Source organism: Hippocampus bargibanti, linkage group LG19 (assembly GCF_051943395.1).
Source record: "Hippocampus bargibanti isolate YZ-2025 linkage group LG19, ASM5194339v1, whole genome shotgun sequence".
Taxonomy (NCBI): domain Eukaryota; kingdom Metazoa; phylum Chordata; class Actinopteri; order Syngnathiformes; family Syngnathidae; genus Hippocampus; species Hippocampus bargibanti.
The window spans coordinates 5,315,587-5,340,499 of record NC_142752.1 but is presented as its reverse complement, the minus strand read 5'-3'; the positions used below and the strand labels follow the sequence as shown (position 1 = coordinate 5,340,499).

Genomic DNA, 24,913 nt, shown 5'->3' with positions numbered 1-24,913 from the left:
TTCATTTTATGGTTAAATATTCTCGTAAGTGCTTTATTTCAACAGCTGCTGTGAAAGCGCAATATAGAAATGTCTTATATCACAGGTGTCAAAGTCAAAGCCCGCGGGCCAAATCCGGCCCGCCGCACCATTTTGTTCGGCCCGCGAAAGCAAATCTAACTTGTGAAATTCCATGATGCTAGCTTAAGTACCAACAAAAAAATCTAATTGTCATATATAAACCACAATAACAGTCATTATTTATTACTTCAAATTTGAAAACCAGTCATTTATCAATTTGTTGTGTGCTCTATATGTAATATGTGGAGTGGATGAAACCTTCTAATGGTTTCTCCAAATTCATGACGGCCCCATAGAGGAAACCGGAACTACAATGTCGCCTGCGGCAAACAATGACCCTGTCTTATATTATTAAAAAAATTAAAATAAAAAATAAGAAAATCTTAAAATAGCAGATAAAAATTACAGCTTTTTTTCTAATGTCGGCCAAAAATGCCAAATATTAGGGGGAAAAAAACAACCATCCATATATGGGATTCACGAATACTCTCTTTTTCAGGTATTTTGACCTCAGATAACGTAAGTCCAGGCAGAGGGAGGTCGGCCCGGAGTCGAGGACGCCCGAAAGGATCTGGGGGTGGGCCCAAGTTGGGAGGTAAAGGCCGTGGACGCAAATCAACAGCGGGTAGCGCGGCGGCGATGGCGGGAGCCATGGCGGGCGCGGCGGCTGCCTCTGCGGCTGCGTACGCCGCGTACGGCTATAGCGTTTCCAAAGGTTGGTGTGGTGACAACTGAGATGTCGATATAAAAACGTGATAATAATGATAACAATTTCCAAAAATAAAATTCCCAAATATTCTTCCAGCAGGCCTGACTATTTCGAACCCACTGCCTTCCGTCGGTCGCACCGGCTTTAACGCCGCCAGAAGCTCACCTCCACAGGCCAAGGGCGTCGGCACGGCCGCCGTTCCAAACCCCAGGAAGCAGCTTGTTCACGGCCACCACCAGCTGGTTAGGAAAAGCAAAGGAGTTCCCCAGTGATGCACTTCTCCAAGTGTGCTCGTATTTGACAACACAATTGACCTAATCACACTGTGATCATTGAAATCCCCCCCCCTCGCAATGGTGCCTCAACCAATAAACAATACAGTATTAACTTCAAGACAACTGCTTATTGTCACAAATCAACTTCCAAGCTTAATTTTAACATGGTCAAGTACTTGTCCCCAAACTTCCAAGGGCTGTCCACTGAACTGAGCGACGCATTCCTTGTATATTACTGACTCGAGTCCACCAAGTTATTGAACAATTTTGCGACTGACTCCAAATGTTTCCACTTTTTCTACATAAAAATACACTATTTTTTTAAATCCCTACAGACAAGCGTGGCGGGTCTTCATATTCGGACACTCAAACCAGCAAGATTTCTATTAATTTATCTGTTCATTGCGTCCTGTAAAAAATGTTCTAAAATAAGGGTCAAAACGACAAATGCTGCTAATGGAAAATGAATTATTTCAACAAAATGAGTTTGTGGTCTAGGAATTAATTTATTTCAGTTTAGAGTAGCCAATTTGCTGTAACTGTGAATAGGACATTCACTTGTAAGACGTGTACATTGTTTCGAAGTCACTATATATCTGCTGTATCTCTATTTTTGGGTGGGCGGCTCCTGTGCTTGATGAACATGGGTCTTTTTTTGTGGTGTTGTTTGAGTACCCATAATAAACTTGTGTAGAAAATGTGACTCCAAGTAGATGTCCCCCTGTATCATATATGCAGTATATAAACACAAATACATGTGTGTAAATAATGGTGAGGGCGTTGTCTTCACTGGCTTCCACCTATGCCCTCTTGTCTATTTTTATAAGTCAAGTGTATATGATGAACAAATGGATTTGTCATTTTACTAACAGGAGGAATCATGTGGAAATAAAGAGTGCTAAAGCCATCGTGTGTTTGATTTGATCCTGATTTGGAATCAAGATAATAATACAAACCTATTCATGTCATTCGTTCGTCATGGATACATTTGGAATGTGTGTGGGAATGTGTCTTTTGGGAGACATGTTAATTATAAAATGGTAGAAGTGATTGGAGAGAATGAGAGTATAACGCCCATGGTCTTTGAGGGGTAAACAAGTACAATACAATTACTTTGATATGATCCAGTTTTGTAAAAATTATAAAATATACAGTAAATGCATCAAATAAAACATACATGTATGTATAAAAATAAAACCATGAGGGGAAAAATTAACTAATAAAAGCATAAAATAAACATAAAAATTTCAAAATAATGTGGCTAAAAGACAAAACTAATACAAGTCTGAACGTTCATATCCTGTATTTTTAAACTCAACAAAATATCGGACTTCATTTCCCACAATCCTTTGTCCTAATCAAACCCCTTTTGCACGTCAAATCGTTTGCTCACACCTGTTCTTAATTAAACTTGTGCAAGAAAATAGTTCAACGCATGCAAGAAGTGCACGATACAATTCGTTTTTATCGAATTTGTTCATTTTTTCCCCCAAATAGTTTTTAGTTTTCGCGACGTTTGTTTGTATGTGCGTGTGGTTCCACCGTCGAGTTGGCACGCTGACAATTTTTTAACGGACATAGTTGATATATTTCCAAAGGAAACTACCAAACAACCGCAATGCGGACTTTCATGGAGCCAGCAAACTACAAACAGGTGATAAATTAAAGGAATAATTTATGCATTTTAGTTTTATGTCTCATACTTTTGCAGATTGTGATGAATTGATTATGCTTGCAATGAGAAAAGATGATACTCCGAACAAATATATGCTCCTACTTGTATTAAATAACGCTTTGTGCACTGTACGATATTTAGAAGACACAACTATCCGAGAATATGGTTGGAAAGCGATATAATGGAACGCTTTATGATCAATGTTCAGCAATTTAACTGGAAGTGTGTTGTGCTCCAAACCATGAGCAACGTTTGTACCAAAGTTTTAGTTGAAACTCTCAAAGGAGCAAAAATATTATTCACTTATCTACTTTTGGAATGAAAAATATTAACGTATATGATTAAGTAATTCTGTTAGTTACCAGTCAGTTGAACTGTGACTTTACCAATATAAACGTAATGTTTACAACTTTAATTCGTTATAAAAAGTCAGATTGTTTCCATCATGTAGCACACCTCGGACATGCCAAAAACTGCCGCCTTTGATGCCTTGTTTTGTAAGACTTTTTTTTTTGTCTGATTGGTTTAATTTGATGGCACATGTTAAATATGTATATACACTTTGAAATGTTTTGCTGCAACAAACCGTTTCTGGAACAAAGTCTAACTTTTGGATTTATTTACAGGTGGGAGCATGAAAGTCTCACCTCTCCATCACCTGCCATCCGATTGGAATCCGGATGAGAGAACAAGATTAGTCAGGCAACACAATGGGGCTGGCCAGATATCCTGCCAGCACTGAAAATTAAAGGTAAACTTGAAATACTCCAAGTCAGAATATATTGACCAAATACTAATGTGGCTAAAAATATGTATCTGTGCAGACATAATACAACATTGTGAGATTGAATTTCTATTAATTTTGACACTTAGGTATAGCAATCTTGTCCCTCTACTCTCCTATTTGATAAACATATACTGTACTGTATACAAAGAAAAACAACATAGCTTCTTTGTCTTTCAATATTTTTATTCTCATACTGATTATCACCTTTTGTATTCATGCGTGTGCATAACCTTGCATGAATGGACAGAACTGTGCAGACAAAAAACAGAAAAATGGTTCAGTATTACAGGAAGTACAGTAATGTCAGTCAATGCTTTAGTGTTACTTGATGAAACAAGACTAATTAGATAGACAAGCCTCGGCGTACATTTAAGTTACTGGGCCTCCAACAAGTAGGAGACCACAGCCAGCGCCGCCGCCTCCACGGCAAACAGGTGCTGGTCGTCTACATGCGGGCAGCTGGTCCGCATGAAGGCGGCCAGTCGCAGCAGGTACTCCAGGTTGTGACCCGTGCGGCCTTCACACACAGCGATGTGAGCACCAATCTCCTCCGGTGCGGCGGGCCCCAGATATAAGGGGTTATCGGCGGTGGCGATGTATAACAGCGCCGGTACTGATGGACCGCCTTCTTTTGGGTGGAAGGTCACCATTTTGGTGATGTAGCCGCCGCACTCCGCCTCGCGCACGTTGAGGTACTCGAGGGCCGCCTCCACCTGGTCGCCTCTCACTTCGAAGGCTGCGCCCCATGTGCTTGCCTGCAATGTAAACACAACAGAGTGAATTATGGAGACTATTTCATTTTATATGCTTCAACTAGCATTGGGTGTTAAAGCATGAGGTAAGGAGCACCTATTAAACTACTATTTTATTTGTATAAAGTTAGTACTTGCAATATGGGGGTGTAGGAAGGCGTTAATAGATAAAAAAATAATGTTTGCAGTAAAAAAATAATGTTTGCAGTGTCCTTGAGAGTTTTGAAAGGCGCTTAGAAATAAAATGTATTATTATTACTGAAACATTGGGGGAGGAAGGACCAAATTTGGTGAAGAGGCGGAAGTGGAGGTACTTACGTCATCCTCTGGGATCAACGTCACCACTCTTCCTGGCTGTAGTGAGAAAAGGATGCTTGGATGAGACAACATCCCTTAGAGTGGTTCCCTTCATTAAAAAAAAAAGTTTAACATGACAAATTACAACTTACCAGCTCATCGTTACCACGGTGGAAGTTGTCCCCGTGCCAGAATCGTCTCTTGTAGCCTCGAATATAGCCCACTTTGCTCCGCTTGTACTTGAAATCGGGCTTCCACACCAGCGAGCCGTAGCCGAATATCCATAAGCAGTTGCTTTTGGCGAGCAGGATGTCTTTAGGCTTCATGTTGTTTTTTTTACGCACAGTGTTTACGAATAAGACGATGGATTATAATCGTTCGGGCCTCACGCTAAACTAGCTGGCTGCTAAAGTTAGCTTCCTCCGGTCCAGCAGCAGCGGTACCGGTTGGCTCGATGGTATACCGCGAACGGTACTGGAGCCCAACTGCTTGGCAGTTAAGAGGACGCGGTTGCGCGTGGGGTTTTGCCGATGCATTGCCATTTGCAGTTACTCTTGCCGCATAGTGCCCTTTAAAAAGCCATGGTGGCGGTTAGCCGCTCGGGGCCTAAGGACAAAACGAAAAAAGAAAAAAAGATGCGGATTTAGACAGCTGCTCAGCAGGCTAACAAAAAAAAACAAGACACTTGATAATAAAATGTGATAAGGCGTTCTTAAAATATTTCTTTCGTCTTTCTGTCGAAGAAAACTTCTGCAAATCTCCTTTGCGTGACTAAATCACCGTTCAGTACTCGGTTATATATACGCTATAGCAAGGGTTGGCCGGAGGCAGTTTTTCCATTTCAACCAATACGGTTGACCGCATCCATATTTGCCTTTGAAGTCTAACCAATCACATTAGAAAGCGACGAAATAGGACGGTCCTATATTCAAACTAGGATATCTTATTGTCTGAAGTGTTTTCTAAAAGCAACGCCCTCTGATTTAATGTTATTGATCAAAGCGTCTGTCACTCAACAAAATTCTAAATGCGATTGGCTTATTGCGCTGCCAATCTTAATGTACTGCTTCACTGTGCGGCTGATGCAACATTTTTTTTCCATTTCAGAGTATTTGCTCGCAAAAGCAACAACCCTGAGACGTTGCATCAGATTTGCAGTTAAATATCATACGTCCTGATTGTTTTATAACACATAAGTACATAGCAGCGTAGTTTTCATCAGTATGAACACATTTAATGCAATGTCGTCCTTCCGTTTTTATTTGCAACGTCCAAATTGTAGTCATACAAAGGCCTTTTCGTCACGTTTGGTTGCTTGAACCAGTCGAGGGTGAAATATTCTGCACAGTTCAATGCAGTAATATTTTTTTTCTCATCGAAGCATCAAAACAAAACCTCTCCTTGACAAATTTGCATTGCCTAAAATCAGGCTTTATGCATTTAACAACATTGGGAATGATGCGATTGGATTGGATTAGCCTTTAATAGTCTTGCAGTGGAGACATTCACATTTCACAACTGCAAAGTTATGGAAGGAAGCAAAAAGGAAGGGAAGAAGTAGAAAAACAAAATGCAGGAGCTACTATAAACGCAGCCAGTCTTGCGGCGACATCTAGTAGTCAAATTAACACAACAATGACAACACAAAGACACACTCATTCAATCTTAAACACTTTCTCGACCCTCTTTGTTATATGAATGAAAAAGTTTTAGATGAGAGGATAGGATCAAAGCGTCCTTTTTACCAGTGCATCTGGGACATCATGGTGAAATGTGCACGTCTGCTACAAGCTAAATGTTGAAAGCAATAACAAAGCCGTAGCATCCATTGCACAATGCAATTGGACAAGCACAATAATGAACATAGTGTACTGATAAATGAATACCTCTCTGACATGCAGTGTGACCCAAAAGCGAGCCCCAGCAAGTCTGTCATTTCACCACTGCAATTACTATAACGCATATTTGGACAGAATGTACTCTTGAGCCGTGCGTAGAAAATGTGCGTCCTACTTGGAAGTCTGCGGTTACTAAACATCAAAGGCATGAAACATTCACTTGAAAGCCAGCGTCTGACGCAATGGAAAATATCTACCGTTGCATTTTGAAAGAGCCCTAAAGCACCATACAGTATATACAAGTATTTGCATTGTAAACATGTTGCACATTTACATTTGTCCCCTCCTTATGTAACTGTACGTAACAAATGCGATTGCGCATTTGCCTGACTTTGATGCAAAAAGAGATAATCACAATTTGGCCATTTCTAAAGATAATGGCGCACCAAAAACGATCATTAGCTGTGACCCAAATGTAGAAAAGTATAATGAGCTTGACTGTATGACTAACACAAAATGATTGTTGACGAGACTTCTGCTTCATCCACAATGTCAGCTTCCCCACTTATTAAAACATTATCCTCACAACAGGAGTTGATTAGTCGGCCTGTTTGCGTTGTTGCTTCCTGGGGAAGAAAACAAAAAAACGTGTGCGTGAGAAAAATCATTCTGCCTTTGCCGCCATGCTCCGCATATTTATTTTATTACTATTATTTTTTTCATTTTAATCAAAGAGGAAACAGGAACTGATGTCAGCGAGCCACAAACAGGATGCTGTGATTATAACACAATGAAAATGGTGGTGTGCGTGACAGTGTTTTTGTGAAAGGTGCGTGTGTTGATGTGGTCCGCTGTGGAAACCCAAGATTTTTGTCAGGCATCACTATGCGAGACATCAACAAATCTCCATAGATCTCACCGCAATTGGATTGGATCGGATTCGTCTTTATTTGTCTCGCAGTGGAGGAATTTACATTTCACAGCAGCAAAGTGATGAAAGTGGAAAGGAAGAAGTAGAAAAAAATACACGAGCTGCTGGAAAGGCTGCCATTCTTGCGGCGCCATCTTGAAATACCGAAACAAAATAACAAATGTGACAACACAAAAGACACAGACAGTCAATCAATCTGAAGCGCTTTCTGCACCCTCTTTGTTGCATGAAGCAGTTCTAGATGAAAGAGGCGAGGATCAAAGCGTCCTTTTCACCAGTGGATCAGGGACGTCATGGTGGAATGTACATGTCTGCTACAAGCAAACACGAAGCTGGAGCATCCATTGATGTAAAGAGACTGTCTCACATCTCGTGTCGCACGTAAATCCGCTTCAATCCCAAGCCGCAACGATTCCACATACGCATCTATCACTTGTTGCCTACTTGGGCGCCATCTTGGACTTCTATGGGCATCAACATATGTCTTTTTTTCAACCAAACATGACCCAAAACGGATACGGATTGTTTTTCAGCATTTTTGACCACGACATTCATCAAGGAGGAGACTGTGCTGAGCGGTTGCGTCTTTTCGGCAGCATGAATATGCCAGTACTGTTTTTGAATGGGAGGAATGTCGGAGCCATTCGACTGCCATCGCTGGACACCAAAGGGGCCATTGTGCTTTTTTGCGCCTGTAATAGGCAGCATCTTCACAGCCCCGCTTTGTTTAGCGGAAAGGTCAGTGCTGTTGGACAGTCTGCGGCTGGATGGATGCATGGCTTGAGGAACCCGCGATAAGAAGAAAGGAGCGTCAGCGCAGAGCGCCGATGCGTATGTGGAACTGTTGCGGCTTGGAATTGAAGCAGATTTATGTGGAACAGGAGATGTGAGACAATCTCTTTTCGTCAATGGATGCTACAGCTGCGTGTTTGCTTTCAACATTTAGCTTGTAGTCGACGTGCACATTCCACCATGATGTCCCTGATCCACTGGTGGAAAGACGCTTTGATCCTCTCCTCTTTCATCTAGAACTGCTTCATGTCATCACAAAGAGGGTACAGCAAGTCCCAAAGAATGAATGTCTCTCTGTGTCTTTGATTTGTCATATTGTCTCTATGCTGTCATCTTATTTGTTATTTAGTTTTTTTTTGTTCTTTTGACTTCAAGACGGCGCCGCGAGAGTGGCTGCCTTTCCAGCAGCTCATGTATTTTGTTTTTCTACTTTAATTCCTTTCATCACTTTGCTGCTGTGAAATGTAAATTTCTCCACTGTGAGACTAATAAAGGCATATCCAATCCAATCCAAAAAGGAGATGAATGTGAAAATAAGTAGTTGATAAAAAAGTACTTTTGCTGTGCTAATTTGCCACTAGCTGTCAACTGAAAATTACATCATCTTCGCCATACGCACGTTGGAGTGCAGCACAATCTTATCGGATGAAACGGATGGCGAAATGTCTGCCTTTGATTCATGTCAGGGTTCTCAACCTATTCCCAAAGGACAATGTACACAAAACAGAGATGTTTTTTTGTGTTATTTCCAAGGATAAATGGCACATGCACTGCCTCCCATCTGGTGTAAAGCCCGCCCTTTTGCGCCTTCCGCTTTGGTGGGGTAAACCCCCCCCCCCCATTGCCAGGCCCCATCCACACCTCTTTGTTTTCCTCCCCACTCGCCGCCTCCACTGAGTGGACGGTACAGAAGCGGGTAGTAAAATATCACTTTGAGCCCTGGAGGGCGAGACCGTCAGTTGGGGAGTGCGCATTCGTAAGCGTGTGTTATTTTAATGGGTGCTTGAGAGCTGGCATATGCTGCTGTTGTTATGATTTTTTTTTTAACCCCCACCCCAACACCCCCCGTCCTCTTTGCAGCATCTGTTTTCAGGGTGACGCGTGCGTGAGAGCATTACGGGAGGTGGGTTCGGGGCTTTGTTTCACCGTTTGCAGCTCGAGGGGGCTCGGTCGCCATGGAAACGGATTTGAATTTCAAGCTAATTTGAGGATCCGCGAGGCGTTTCCAGGAATTAGTCAAAGTCGTGATGCGGCAGGCGGGCAGGAAATGAGGAAGGGTGATGGGGGTCTTTGATTCGCGTCTCTCATCCATATCCTCCAAAATCCGAGTTTGTTATTTGATGCGCAGCTGGATTTCATATCCACATGCCATGTTGCGTTTATTCCCAATTCTGGCGGTCATTAAAAATTGATCCTTCATCGAAAAAAAAGCAATAAACACAAAGCACATGTGCGCATTAAACACCTCACAAATAGCGCTGAACAAATAGCGCTTTTTTTCCCCCAAAAAGTTTATTCCACAGAAGTTTGGTCCTTATAAATATGCATTATATACAAAATAATATTATAAAACATATAAAGAACAATGTGTCGTATTTAAATTAAACTCTGGAAATCACTTAATAAAACAAAACAATGACATTTGTGGTTCTGTAGTTTTTGTGTCACAGGCAGGCAGTGGTGGTGTGTGAGAGTCTTTTGTGGTTGTCTCGTTCGGGTTGCATAGAAACGCCTCCTATGCCTACGTTAGACCGCTGTCGGTCTTTTGCTGATTGAAAAAGGTATTTTCTTCATTTGTCATCTTTGTAGTGCAAACAATCCAAGAGGAGACAAGGGCACAAATGTCGAGCATTTTCAACCGCGGACAAATCCCAACACCCGTTTTTTTGTCTTTTTTTTCTTTTTCTTAAGGCTTCTCGTGAACTCGGGCTGCATGTAAAAGACATTCCTTAGTCTGCATTGGTGACGTCGGATTATGGTTGTGGACCCTGAGTTTTTATGTCCCTTTTTTATTTATTTTTTGCATAGAAGGCGAACGTGGCAAAGGGTGACTGACATCACTGAGGGCGGGGCTAAAAAAAAAATCTCAGGCAACTTCCACTGATTGGTTGGCTCGAAGTCATCATGGGGGGTTGATTATCACACAAGGCCGGAAATGGAGTTGCTGGTACGGCGATCCACTTTTCCGAGAGATAAGTTAAAATGTTCCTCCACCGTGTCCTCAAGTTTTCCAGAGAGTAGCGGCTGACGCGCCAGGAAAAAACAAAAACAAAAAAAAAGACCTCCAAGTCTGTTCTCGGCATTTGTAAACAATCCATAATGTTCCAATTCCTGCTTGATTTTTGCGTCTGACTTGTTTTAAACCTGCAGTCGGATGAAAGAGAAGAGTTGATTAGCGAAAGCATTTTTAGACGTTCCGTTAACGTGACGATGAATCTTAGCGCCAAAAAGAATCAAGTATATCTTAATTTGGTCCGGAAATGAGTCCACAGAGGAGCTCTAGGACCCAACGGGTCTAACCCTCCAAAAATTCAGATCTGTGGGTTTTGCTTTTCATTTGCAAAATAATTCCAGTCATTGCTATTATTGTGGTATATTAAAGGACAACCGACGTTTCTGGACAAGTTGTGTCCATAATTTGTAAAATGGCTTCAAATGACTTGTACTGAGCATATTTTACAAAGATTCCACTGCATATAGCTATATTTTACGTTTTAAGACTCGCACGGAAGTCTTGTTTTTGAGTTGGTGACGAGTCCGTCCGTGACGTCACTGAAGGAACGCCCTTGACCGAAAAAAAAAAGGACACATTGTAGCAGTCCTTCCATCACGTCAATGCTTGTTTGGTCTGAAAACCTCGTGTTGCGCCAGAAGAGGGCGTCCAAGCTCCATATAAGGAATTTATAAACCTGTGGAAACGCAATACACTGTCATGTCTACAAGAGGTCGCCATTTTCTGCCTCTTTTCTGGGACGCTACATTGCAGTCCAGATGCCTCAAAATGACACGGAATAAATTCTTTAATGGATTGCAAACATATATGCTTTCCACTTCAGAACTATTTAAATCATATTCATAACTGGATGTGTAACAAGAAAGCATATTCTCCGAATCTGAAGCCATTGTTTGTATTCTCCAGCAATGCAAGACGTCTTGGCGTGAGGTCACGAACTGGGGGCGGGACTTTCTGAAAATGCCCAATTCGCAGCTCAATTTTTTGCAGATTTTGGACACTTTATTTTTTATTGGTGTTTTGCATTTAAATAAAAATATCGTACTGCGTGTTTTCGGTATTTTAGATGCTATAAAACGTTTTTCTGATGTCAGTTAGGAAACAAAAAAGTGACGTCGGTTGTCCTTTAAACGTCTCAGATCCTTAAGTGGAGTCATCTGGCGGAATGCAGACCTTCTGTCAGGACGGAGCAGTCCTAATTCCGTTTCAGTGCCTTTGTTGATACCCAACGCTTTGATTTGTCTGTTTTTTTGTCGTGAAAATTTAAGCGTGACCCACAGCAGTTCAGTCAAATGCCGCTCGTTGCGTATTTCAGCAAATCATTATTTTATCTTGACCATGATTAGCTGTGATCAGACAAGCTCCTCATTGATGGTTTCTTGAAAAAGGTCCATTTTTTTTCCCCATTTTCTAAACCGTTGCCCATATGAAACGGCTGGAATTTATCATCCCGTTTATGAGAAGATGTCAACACAATGTTTTTTGAAATAGGGGGGCATTGCCTGTCTTTTATTTTATTTTTTTCATTTTTGATTGAACTAACGTTAATGATCATTGACAGACTAAACGAAGATACATTGCTTTCTTTAATGTTCAAATTCCCAAACAAGAGGATTAAACGGGCATGGATTTATTTGTTTAATTTGAACAAGATGACATTCGTGGAACAAAATAAAACAACATCACGGGTTTAATATGATGAAAAGGGATGTTGGCAATCGTCCAATCAGTTTTACTACTGTATGCTGCCTTGCTAATTCTTTTTTTGTGGTCCCTGTTCCACTTATAAACATCATTCCCCTTAAAGGGTTTAGAGTAGATGCTATGGTGGCATTTTTATATGATTTTCAGAAAAGAAAGGAGCACTGCATATCCCTCTTCCAGCTCTTTCAAAAACACACAACCTTTCCTTTTACTTTACTGTCCTACGCGTAAACACCGCCAGCAAAAAGGGATTAGCATGGATGCTAGCAAGACAATTTTATCGGATTTAGGGCACGGAATGGCTTCAGGAAAAGACCACCGCACGCTTATTTTTGATGAAAAGGATGTGAACGGGCTTTTGGTTACAATACAACCATACAATGGGTCCTTGTATTTACTTTACGGTTAGTGTTAGTGTGCTAGTGTAGCAATTTATTCTGTATTGGATAGCAAAACAGACATTTCTTGGATTTTTCAAGTCTTCTTTGATCCGACTTGGCTGTTTCCAAAGAATTTTCGTCATCTGTAACGTCGGTTTACAACACTATGACACAGTCGACTCCGAACTAGCATGAGAGTGGCGCAGTTTACCTCGGTTGCTATGATGCACTCCCTCCTTGCGTCGGCTATGACGAATACTGACTGGTACATCGACTCTGTGGATGACGATATCGTTGATATCCGACACTCTGGCTTTTCACTGTGGACACAAACGCGACGGGTTTAGCGATAAATTCCTGAACATACTTTAGCGCAAGTGTTTCTGTTTGTACTTCAGTGTTCAATCAACTTACCTGCACACTCTACTCAAGGTTCTTTTGCCTTCTAAATATTTATCGTAAATAAGACTTTTGTCTTCTTGCGACTTGTCGTCTTTAAATTCCTTTTTTTTCAAGCTGTAAGGGTCCAAGTGATAGTTTTTATGGATAAAGTTCGACTTCTCAGAGTCGCAGTCCACCTCCAGGCTGACTTTCTGGTTGGTGTTTTTCAGTTGCGATGACGGTATCAGGTTATCCCGCCGAGCGCTGGACACGTTGTTCATCGTCTCAGTGTCCTCTCGCTGCCTTCGGGCCTGCCGGTGGATGTGCCTCAGGGCCAAACCCACCATGCACAGAAGCACCAAAAGTGCCACGAGCCCCACGGCCAATGAGACGGCCGCCCATTGGAAGCCATCTTGGATCTCCTCCACTTGCGAAGTTACGGCGGCGAAGAACTGGCAGCTGGGCCCGCTGAAGCCCGGCGGGCAGACGCAAGTCGCCGGCGTCTTGCTGCTACAGATGCCGCCGTTGAGGCAGGGATGGAGGGGACACTCGTCCTGGACCCTGTCGCAATTGCGTCCACTGTACCCCGGGGGGCATGCGCAGGTGTAGTCATTGATCCGGTCTAGGCAGGTCCCGCCGTTGACGCACGGATTCCCGGCGCACTCGTTGATGTTGATTTCGCAACGCTGGCCTGTAAATCCTGCGCGACAGCTGCACACCCGAACGCCACCGTGGATGATGCACTGGCCACCTACAGAAAACAGCAAAAGGAAGTTTGACCCCCTAAAGTGTCACAAAAATAGAATAACGGCCCTTCACGGTGCATATAAATGTGAATACTCGATGTACATCTGTCTGTATTCAATCAGCAAGACGACCACACAACTATGTTGTTCTCCACACAGGGGGGAAAAAACTATTCCGGTTTGAGTAAAACAAGAAATTTGCTCCCCCTCCCCACGCGTTCATCAACAAAGACCACCGCGGGCTGCAGTGACATTTACAAGCTGGAGCTCAGGGCTGTCGACTGTTTATGAGCGGGACAATAGACACCAACTTCCTAGCAATTCCTGTTGTTCCGCATGCTTCCAGTTTGCAGGGGGGTGGGAGGGTTCTATGGAGGAAGGTCATACCATTAGCGCAGGGAAGCGACGTGCACTTGTCCATTCTCTTCTCGCAGTTGAGGCCGGCGTAGCCGCGGGGACACTCGCACATGTAGCTCCGCCCGTTGTCCTTCTCCCAGCATTTGCCCCCATGGAAGCAGGGGGAGTCCAGGCAGGTCAGCTGACTGTGCTCGCAGTGGGACCCCTCGTAGCCCTCCGGACAAGAGCACACGTGACCGCTGTCCAGATTCTAGGGATAGAGGTGCCATGTTACGTATGTACTGTTGATACCCATTTTCGAAACCTCGACCGGGCCTTGATTGGATTATCCTTTATCACAGTGGATAAATTTACATTTCACAGCAGCAAATTCATGGAAGGAAGAATAAAGGAAAGGAAGAAGTAGAAAACCAAAATACAGGAGCTGCTGTAAAGGCAGCCGCTCTCGTGGCGCCATCTTGAAGTCAAAAGAAGAAAAATAACAAAATGTGACAACACAGACAGTCATTCAATCTTAAGCACTTTCTGCACCCTCTTTTGTTGCATGAAACAGTTCTATATGAAAGAGAAGATAAAAGCATCATTTTCACCAGTGGATCAGGGACGTCATGGTAGAATGTGCATGTCTGCTACAAGCAAAATGTCGAAAGCAAACACGAAGCTGTTTTGACGAAAAGAAATGGTCTCACGTAAATCCGCTTCAATTCCAAGCCGTGACACAAAAACCTTGCGTTTCTTCTTCGTTTGGTTTGTATCCATGTGAAATGTTTGATTTGCCATGGCGACATTTCTGGAAAAGATTTCCTTCGGTTTGCTAATTGAATCAACTTGTTTCCGTGCAGCTTTTGTTTTCGGATGAATGCCCTTTTTTTCATATTTCCAAACATATCCGTGTATTTTGGAAAATTGATTCGGACTCGTAGAACGGTCCCTGGAGGCCTTGCCAAATTAGAAAATGTCTTGCTCGCTTTGTTTGTCTGTCAAAAGAGGCTAATTTGAACGAGTTACAGCAAGGGGGGAGGGGTGATTTTATTTATAAACCTTGACGTATTATAACCAAAATATGTCACAAATGAGATTTTTGTTTAAGACACATAGTAACCGTTATAAAATATGGGGAAAAAATGACTTACGGTGCATATCCCTCCATTACGGCAGGGGTTGCTGTCACACTCCTGCATCTCCAGTTCGCAGTTGACGCCCGTGAAGCCCGGCATGCACGTGCACGTGTAGCTGCCCTGGCCCGTGTTCATGCAGGTGGCGCCATTCACGCAGGGCTGGTGATGCGTGCAGAAGTTCAAATCTAAAAAGCCGGAGGAAAGAAGGAAGACGAGGAGTTGACAGGTGAGTGTTTATTTACCACCGGAATGAAAATGACTCTTTCTCATCTCTATTTGTGTATAATGAGTAAAGGGGGAGGGGGCAGTCGGACGGAAAGCCAATTTAACTAATGCGCTTCAGCTCACCCGAATGAAAAGCCGACAATATGACACCCGTCTTTGAAAGCGGACCCTTACCTTGGTCACACAATAGGCCCCCCCAGCCCTCTTGACAGTTGCACTGCCACGGCAGCTGGCAGGTGCCGTGTTTACACGATGGGTACTTTTTGCATTCGTCGCAGAAGGTCCCCTGCCAGCCGTCCCGACACCTGTAACGGGCGATGAAAGGTTCAGTCACCATTACAAGAATATTTTAAAAAGTCTACAGTTGATTAATTTGCAAGCAAATACAATACATATTGATTTATATACGGCTTTGACAACAGCTGAAGCTGAAAAAAAAAACGCATAACATGGACAGGTATCACATACAGGAAATAAAGCAGTCACAAAGATAGTAGAAAGCACCAGGGAGTGACACCAAATGGCAAAATGGGTCTTGAAGTTTTGGAATATTATATTTTTAAATCTCTTTTTACTGTATAATAATAATAATAATAATAATAATACATTTGATTTCTAAGCACTTTTCAAAACTTTCAAGGTCACTTTACAGTCACATGATCATTTTTTTTGTCTGGGTGAGCAGCGGCAGCCACACGCGCCTCCGTTCACTGAACCCACAATACCTCAAATAGATAGAAAGCTAGCCAGCAAGCTAATAGCTAGCCAGCCAGATAGCTAGCCCAGTAGATAGCTAATAGAAAATAGATAGCAAACAGCCAGCTAGATAACTAGAAAGCTAGCATACACGTGATGTAATGAGAACCATTCAACTACAGGTAACATCCGATTTACGACCGGCTCGACTTATGACAACTCTTCAGATCCAATTTTAAAAAATTAATTCTACGCCTGGCACCGCAACGCGCTAGCAGGCCGGTAACGTGTACGACCATTTTGGCCAGCCAGCCAGCATCTCACTCGCACAGCAATCGACCGTGGGTTACTATAGGGGTCAATACAAGAGCTGTAAAAGTTACATTACTTTCTCAGAGGATTCAGATATTTTTTTTTGAATATTTTTATTTTTTTCATCCGACTAAGAAGGTCAAACTTGGGACAGATCAACAGAACCAAATAATTATACATTCTATTATGACGTGACAGCGAATGTGTGAGAGCGGCTTAATGATTCTGTTCGGGCATCCCAAAAAGGGTTTTAACCTCATTCCGGGACGGGATGGTGATGGATTTGTGTCGCCAAAAAGAGGGCAAAATATGACGTCGGGAGGGGAAAAAAAGTGCATATTGGGGTGGGGAATTTGGTTTTGATGATGAAAGTAGCGCAAATGTGCCTTCATTGTAAACGGCGGAATGAATGTAATTTATTGTCTAATGTAGAAATGATGTAAATTGTTCCTTGATTTAGCATAGCGGGTCGCTAAAGGTCATCAAAGGCGGCGTCTTTAAACTGGCTTTTTTTTTTTTTTTTTTTGCATTGCATATTGTATCTAGTTCCAAATAAAATGGCTTCAAGGTACTTTTGGTTCTGTACTTACACACATTCACCAGGTTTGGAGCAGTTGCCGTTATTTTCGCTGCACCCTTCCAGACAGATGGCTACGGGACACAAAAAAATAGAATCATTATTATACTCCCGTAGTAGCAGTACAATATGTAAACGAGGTATTTTTCAGTATTTTTAATATTTTTTTTGTTCTCCCTATCGCACCCTTCCAGACAGATGGCGACGGGACAACAACAAAAAATAGAATCATTATTATACTCCCGTAGTTGGGAGTACAATATGTAAACAAGGTATTTTTTCATATTTTTAATAATTTTTTGCTCTCCCTATATGGCATAGCATTCTCTGTCGGGGCGCACTTGACATCTTTATAAATAAACACGTCAAAAATGCCCATGTGTCTCACTGAGCCGCTCATTTGATCTCAACCCAGCTGCTGGAGGGGGGCGGGGTGTGGGGGGGGTTTGTTTGCGCAGCGCGGGACTGGCGGGTCTCCGACATTATCGCGCGGCTGCCGACGGTAAGCAGCCAGTTTAGTGGGCAACAGATGCTCGCTCTCAATAGCAGACAGCTGTCACTATTGTTGTTGTGGCGGCCATGTTTGCAGCTGCTAGCTAGCAAGCGCGCGCGCCCAGCCCGGCGCGTGGCTGGATAATAGCGGCGTGATTAACCTCGGCGCGTGTTTGGCACGCGTGCGTGGCCTCCAAGCAATGCTCGCAACCCACCACCCCCACCCTTTGCTCTTCCCGTCATCCCCCTCCGCCCTTATTACGGATTGGGTTACCGGGCACGCGCAGGCGAGTATTGTGGTAAATAATAGCGAGTGTCAGGTAAAAGCACACCTGTCGATGGTAAATGGCCGACATTCAGAATCAGTCGGGCGTGTTTGAAGTTGTTGGGAGGGAATTGTTACAGAGGTCACGCCGTTTACGCTAATATGACCCCTTGACTTGCGAGTGCCCCAATTTATCATTTTTGTTGTCGTTTTTTGAAAGCGATCACGTGATCTATTTGGCATAATTTTGAGGTGCACGTCAAATTTTCAGCTAGCATAGACCAGTTGTGTTATTTTACTTGTTACAATCTTAACTCATTGACTGACAGACATGTGCAAAAATGTGTCCACTCCAGTGCCAGGGTTTTTGTCATTGTCACTTGAATTCCAGGACTCACAGAATATTGCATTTTAGGATTACATAAACATTCAATACAGCGTTAGAAAACTCAGACACTCATCATAAAAAAAAAGAGTTAATTCCTAAATTATATGGGTTTGGAGTTATCTGAGCTTGAAATGGGGGCGGATGTACAAAATACAATGCAATACATATATGTTGGTTTATATAGCGCTTTAACAAGAGCTGAAGCTTGAACAAAGCGATAATATGGACAAAAGTGAATGCTGCCCTCTTGTGGAATGGAAAAAACATTGCCGGTGGTCTTGCCAGCACTTTATCGGCACCAAGCATGAAAGAAAGTTAACCCGACCCATATAACTTAGGAATTAACTCTTTTTTTTCTAATGAAAGAAGAGAATCTAAGGTTTCTTACGCTGCATTGAAAGTTTATGCAGTCCTAAAACTCAATATTCTGTGGGTCCTGAAATTTGAGTAAAAATGACAAAAACCCTGGCACTGAAGTGCCATCCTCTGGCAGTGACTGAGTTAATAGCTTATTTCGTTAATTAATTATTTTTTTGGGGTGGTAATACTCAGAATTTGATGAATCAGCCCATACGATTGGAATTTGGCACCACGGTTGTCCGAATAGATCACCGCAATTAATTTTCGGCCACCAAATGGCAACAAGGACCAATCAATTGTCACATATCCAGCACATGGTAACCATTACACTTGGCGCCACTCTTCATTCATTTTGTTCTTGTGAAAAAAAAAAGGGTTTGTAGGTCTTTGCGTCTAAGTCCAAACATTTGATTGCAAAGTTTTACTTTTTATCAAGCTTACCGAATAGAACTGGTTGTCGTATGTATCAAATTGCAAAGATTTAGCTTGGACCTAACATGAATTATGGACACAAACTTACGTTCTTCGCAGTATTCCCCCTTCCAGCCGGTCAAGCAGGACAACTGTCCGTCCCTGGTGCAGATATAGTGTCCAAAACGGTCGTCCCGCGGCGTGCATTTCTTGGAGCAGCTTTCGCCGTAGTAACTTTTGTTGCAGACGAAGCGGTAGGAAAACCTCAGCTCCGTTTGCTCGCTGGTCTGCGTGTCCTGCGCCCAGTCGTTCCCCACGCTGAGTTGTCTTTGGATGGCGAAGAAACTGATCAGAGCGTCCGGGTTGTTTGGATCTGAAAGGAATCAGGGGGGTGTTTTATGGTTTGTGGAATGATTGACATGTCAGAAACAGCGACTCATCACCTCGGTCAGAGATCATGAGGTGGAAAATTACTGTTCAGTTTTTGATTTTTTTTTAATCTGTGAAAGGGTCACAAGCCATTGTACCTTTAACATATTCACTGGCAGACATGTGCAAAAATGTGTCAACTCCAGTGCCAGGGTTTTTGTCATTGTCACTTTAATTCCAGGCAATTTGATACTTAAGACACTCAGAATATTGAGTTTTATGACTACATAAACATTCAATACAGCACTCGAAACCTTGGACTCCATTCTTTGATCAGAAAAGAATGAGCTAATTCCTAAGTTATATGGGTCTGGAGTTATCTGAGCTTGAAATGAGGGCGGATGTCCAAAGTACAATGCAATACATACATATTAGGTTATATAGGGCTTTAACAACAAAACACTAATAATGGAAAAAAGGGAAATACTGCCACCTTGTGGAAAAGAAAAATACATTGCCGGAGGCTATCGCCAGCGCTTTATCGCTACGCAAGCATGAAAAAAAAATCCAAAAAATCCAACAAATTCACATTTCACATTTTCAATTCCCCAATACATTTGTGAATGGCAGTGAGTGAGTTAAAGGTAGAACCCCCACCCCCCACCTGAGAGCAGATCATAAATTATTCTGCTTTCTAACCTCGCCTGGTTCAACTCCGCTAATTTACCCACTAGCAAGCTGCATCCCTTATCACATCCTATACAGCCCAGATGAAAGATAAACTCAGGTTTTGAAATTTCCTCTTTCTCTTCCGTCGGCACAAAACATTCCCAGCCAAGCCCCCCCCCCCCCCCCCCCCAATCAATCCCGGTCCCGTCTTCCAACTGGGCGGAACAGAAGTAAGGTGTAAAATACAGGAAGACACAGTCAGGGCTTCTTGGCAGTGGCCTCGTATTCTCACCGAAAGCCCTGCGGCTCGTTCCCACGCCAAAAATAAACCGCAGGAAGTTCAATTGTGTTGAGCACAAGAATGAAGGTGTCCGCAAGTTCATCACAAAGAGGTTCAAAAAGGTGTGAAGAAAAAAAAATGTGAACGCAACCAACAAGGTGACTCCATAAAGAATAAAAACCACTTGATTTTTTTGTTGTTGCAAAATAATTATGTGCAATTTCACATCCCTTTTCTGTTGCATGATTAAGTATGCACCTAGTGCGCCCTCCTGTGGTGAAGCACGGACATGCATCACTTACCTACAGGTAGATTTTCACGAGGAGAGTGCCAGGCTTCAATTATTAATGAAAATGATCCCTATGTGGAGAAACAGACAGATTGTTACCACCCTTTAATTGACTTTTTAGATTATTTTGCGGATATTTAGTAAAGCTGGGACACTTTTTCAAATCACAATGTCACCCCTGAATTATTTACAGGAGTAGGTGAGCTCCCCACTAAACGAACCAAAGCAAAATAAAAATCAAACCGCTTAAAAAAAAATCCATTCTTACCGGCCACCCGAAATTGAAGGGGATTTGAATGGGGCCAGGCGGGACACCGCTCAACGAGTCCGAGGATGTCCGGGTGCTACCGAAGATGCAGTCGCCCGGTGAGACCACGGCCTGGTAGTTTTTCAGGCACACCCTGAAATAAGTCATGCAGCTGGGCTTGCACGGCAAGCCGTTGGCCAGCAGACCCTTTTGGTTCTTAAAGTCGTGGAGGTGCAGCTCAAAAACACCGGAGGCAAACACCTACAGATGGAAATAAAGAAATAAATGATAGTCGCCCAAAAAAATATAATAAATAAACTAAAAAAAATGGATCTAGTGGCTTTTTCTGGGAAGAAAAGGGGAGGGGGTCTTTCTTATTACCTGTGTCATGGTGCCGAAGGCAAGGGTGAAGGTGAACCAAGCTGCCATCCTTCTGCAGCCAAAGTGCAAACCCACAATGCAATCCCAATTCCTAAGAATTTTAATAAAAGTAGAAGGGGGAAAAAAGGGGGTGGCGGGGCAGGGTGGTGGTGGTGTTATAATCCTTCCAAAATGCCCACTCTTAACTCCTCTCCACCAGAAAACGTTATCCAAAAGTAACGGGACCAATATCCAAGAAGCGCGTCGACCTCCTCCTCCTCCTCCTCCTGCTCTTCCTCCTGTCGCCCCTCCTCACATGACACCGTACTCCACAATCGTGCGCGCCGACCCTCGTAGGCGTGTGCGCGTTAGCGCTGAGGTGCAATTAAAAAAAAAAAAGTTGTGCCTTCCTCAGGAGCGTCCACACAGCCCGCCGCGCGTCACTCTCGTTCGACTCCAGTGGGAGCGCACGGCGCGCGCCCTCCCCCATTTATAGATTCGCGCACCGCGGCTCATTACATAAACTGCCAATCGTGGACGACGCGATCCACGCCCACTCGCCCACCGCTCTCCTCCTCCTTACCCACCTCCCCCTCCTCCTCACCCGACAACAAAATATGCAGATTGAATACGAGCGCGCGCACCCGCTCCATCAAGCCACGATGAGGCGAGCATGCGGCAACATCTGTTAACTTATTTTTGGCGCACACTTGCGCGTTATGAGCAAAGACAATGAATGGATGATGACAGGAGGAGCGTCGGTTTATTGGGTGCTTAATTAGTCAAATTATTTGGTCACGTGTCCCTTCTCTCATATCAATTTGGTCAGCCATATTAAGTGCTGCCATTTCAATTTATTTAACTGATATTTGATATCTGATGGTAAATTTGTATGACCGCCTGTATTTTATTGCTCTTGCAACAATAACCAATTCTCTTTCAAATACCAAAATATCCTCTTGAACCATTTTAAGCAAAAACAAAATATTAACTCATTCGGTGCCATTCTTGAATTTATTCGGGAATTGAAAATATGACATAGCGCCGTTCCCGAATTTGTTTCGGGTTTTGGTTTTTCATGCTTCGGTGCCGATAAAGCGCTGGAAAGACCTCTGGCAATGTTTTTACCTTCCACAAGGGGGCATCATTTCCCTTTTTTTCCATGTTAGCGCTTTGTTCCATGCAGCTTCAGCTGTAATTAAGGCACTATATACATCAAAGTGTGTGTATTGCATTCTATTTTGGACAGCCGCCCTCATTTCAACCTCAGATAACTCCAGACCCATATAACTTAGGAATTAACTCTTTTTTTTTTCCTCATGAAAGAAAAGAGTCTACGGTTTCAAACGCTGTATTGAATGTTTATGTAGTCCTAAAACTCAATATTCTGTGGGTCCTGGAATTCAAGTGACAATGACAAAAACCCTGGCACTGGAGTGGACACATTTTTTGCACATGTCTGGCACCGAAATACTTAATTTAGCACCTGCTTTTCGGATTCATACCACTATACACAAGCCAGCAGAGTTGGTTTGCATTCATAATAATACATAATTCAGGACCATAAACAATTCCTCCCTACACTCATTCATAATTATTTTTTTTCCTCCCCACTGATGGGCCACCTTTACGCTCGCAATCCGAGTTTGACACAATTTGCCGGGAGCGTCCCTCCCCCCCCTTGCAACCCACCTCCTCACCTCTCCTCCCCTCCCAGCACTCCTCTTCTCCTCTCCTCTCCACTTCTTGTTGTTGAGGCGCGTGTCCCAGCTCTTGCCTTCATGGGCGCAGTGTGAGGGCACATCGCTATTCAGCTGTATGCAAATGAACACACACACACGCACGCACACACACACACACACACACACACACACACACACACACACACACACACACACACACACACACACACACACACACACACACACACACACACACACACACACACACACACACACACACACACACACACACACACCAGGGTTTTATATATATATATATATATATATATATATATATATATATATATAAAATTTGTTGAAAATGCTAATAATAGTCTAGATGGCACATTTGAATAGCCTACAATATATCGAAGACAATTTTTCAGCCTATGTTGGGATGCCATCTTTCACAATGATGAGCGTTCTAAGTTGCGCCACCTTTGGTGGACCGCATGATGTCAGCGGGTTACGTGGGCAGTATTATTTAGAGTTCAACTTGAACTACACTGGATGGCAGAAGTAGATACTCCTGTGTGTGTTGTCATGTAGGCTTAAAAGCAACATAAGCGCAGAACATGCGTGATGGCCAAAAGCCACCCTAAGTGAAAACAGAGAGCGTTGATCGTGTTTATGCTAGCCGCCGCAAACTTGCGTGCTATTGACACACCTGTTGTGTCCCCAGTGAGTCTCCAGCACAATGGCTTATGCTCTTGTCTTTCTAAATATATATGTAGTCATACACAAAACGCCATCAGCTGCAAATTCTCTTGCTTGTTGACTTTAAAAGCCAATTAATCATTGCCGCAAAAATGAGTTTCCATCTTGTCACCGCGAGAGCTGTGATTTCTCGGCCGTAATGGACACCGATGGCAATTATGTCGATCGTATAAAACAGCCGCGATGCCCATCTACCTGCCGTAAAAGGGTTGTAAAAGGTGTGAAGGAAAAATTTTCAGCAGCTTTAGTAGCCGTGTCCGAGCTGATAAGACTCTTTGCTTTAAATCGAGTGACGTGCGAGCCGTATAATGGCTTCTTCTTTTTTCTCTTTATTTGACTGTCATGTACAATCAAACACTGTGCTTGCACACACCACATTAGATTGAGATCAACGTTTACAGCAAAAGCACACATTAGCTCATTCGCTGCCAGACGAAATGTGTCCACTCCAGTGCCAGGGTTTTTATCACTGTCCCTCCAATTCCAGAACCCACAGAATATTGAGGATTAGGACTACCTAAACATTCCAATCAGCGTAAGAAACCTTCAACTATTTTCTTTCATCAGGAAATAAAGAGTTAATTCTTAAATTATATGGGTATGGAGTTATATGAGCTTGAATGGGAGCGGCTGTCCAAAAGGAAAATGCAACCCCCTCGTGGAAGGGGAAAAAAAAACTTGCCAGAGGTCTGACCAGCACTTTATCGCCACCCCAGCAAGAGTTAATTCCTAAATTATACGGTTCTGGAGTTATATGGGCTTGAAATGAGGGCGGCTGTCCAAAATACAATGCAATACGTACATATTGTTTTATCTAGTGCTTTAACATTAGCTGAAGATGGAACAAAGCGCTAACATGGACAAAAGGGATATGCTGCCCCCTCGTGGAAGGCAAAACATGGCCAGAGGTCTGGCCAGTGCTTTATCGGCACCCAAGTATGAACAAACACAACCTGTCCAAATTCGGGAATGGCGCTCCACGTCTCAATTTTCAATTGCAGAATAATATTTGTGAATGGCAGTGAAAATCTAACCCAGTCCTGTCAGCTGCATTTCCAAATAATGCCATAATATGACCATATTTGTCCGTAATTCAAATATTTTAGCTTTTCCGCCTTGTCGCGTTGATAAACATCCACTAACAGTCAACGAGGCGCTCTAAAACGGCTACACTACATCCTCGCCACCCCCGCCACGTTTAGGTTCCCCGTCTTTCATTCATGCACTCACGGCCTAAAACCGACACGGATAAAAAAGAGAAGCAAAGAGCGGGCTGATTGGGAAGCCGAACTGCTGTCATCGGATGCTCTCTGCGTTCTTATTTATAACACGCCTCACTTAAACGCATCGTATTGTTACGCGAAACCGGAGCCGCTCACGGACCAGCTGCTGCCGTGCGCCTCTCAGCTATGCTATTCTCACTCGCTCTGTGAGAGCACGGGATGGTGACCGTGCTTAGATTAAGATGTCTCTGCTTTCTCGGGGGTGGGGGGGTCACGC

General features: G+C 43.1%; 4 protein-coding genes across 7 annotated transcripts in view; 2 read left to right on the top strand and 2 right to left on the bottom strand.

The window, feature by feature from the left end:
* ino80 (INO80 complex ATPase subunit) overlaps positions 1-1,951 on the top strand; it is a 30,490-nt gene extending 28,539 nt beyond the window's left edge. For 2 of the 3 annotated variants that reach the window (XM_089022289.1, XM_089022288.1), the window contains exons 35-36: positions 560-775; positions 866-1,951. In XM_089022289.1, coding sequence (XP_088878415.1) covers positions 560-775; positions 866-1,041 — 392 coding nt within the window. In that variant the 3' untranslated portion in view covers positions 1,042-1,951. The remainder of the gene's footprint in view (positions 1-559; positions 776-865) is intronic. The other variant, XM_089022291.1, reaches the window with a different exon arrangement.
* A 1,717-nt stretch (positions 1,952-3,668) lies between these two features.
* chac1 (ChaC glutathione specific gamma-glutamylcyclotransferase 1) lies at positions 3,669-5,342 on the bottom strand. The gene is made up of 3 exons (XM_089021905.1): positions 4,708-5,342; positions 4,577-4,612; positions 3,669-4,261 (listed from the first exon to the last, which is right to left on the bottom strand). Exons 1-3 carry the CDS (start codon positions 4,879-4,881, stop codon positions 3,881-3,883), a joined length of 591 nt encoding a protein of 196 aa, XP_088878031.1. The 5' UTR covers positions 4,882-5,342; the 3' UTR covers positions 3,669-3,880.
* Positions 5,343-9,595: 4,253 nt separating this feature from the next.
* dll4 (delta like canonical Notch ligand 4) lies at positions 9,596-21,465 on the bottom strand. The gene is made up of 11 exons (XM_089022561.1): positions 20,997-21,465; positions 20,637-20,876; positions 20,382-20,439; positions 18,871-19,134; positions 16,859-16,919; positions 15,435-15,565; positions 15,051-15,220; positions 13,948-14,167; positions 12,848-13,565; positions 12,645-12,753; positions 9,596-10,480 (listed from the first exon to the last, which is right to left on the bottom strand). Exons 1-11 carry the CDS (start codon positions 21,042-21,044, stop codon positions 10,475-10,477), a joined length of 2,025 nt encoding a protein of 674 aa, XP_088878687.1. The 5' UTR covers positions 21,045-21,465; the 3' UTR covers positions 9,596-10,474.
* Positions 15,136-24,913, top strand: part of otofa (otoferlin a) — a 205,832-nt gene continuing 196,054 nt past the window's right edge. For both annotated transcript variants that reach the window (XM_089022534.1, XM_089022533.1), the window contains exon 1: positions 15,136-15,261. The gene's annotated coding sequence lies outside the window, so the exon portion shown is untranslated. The remainder of the gene's footprint in view (positions 15,262-24,913) is intronic.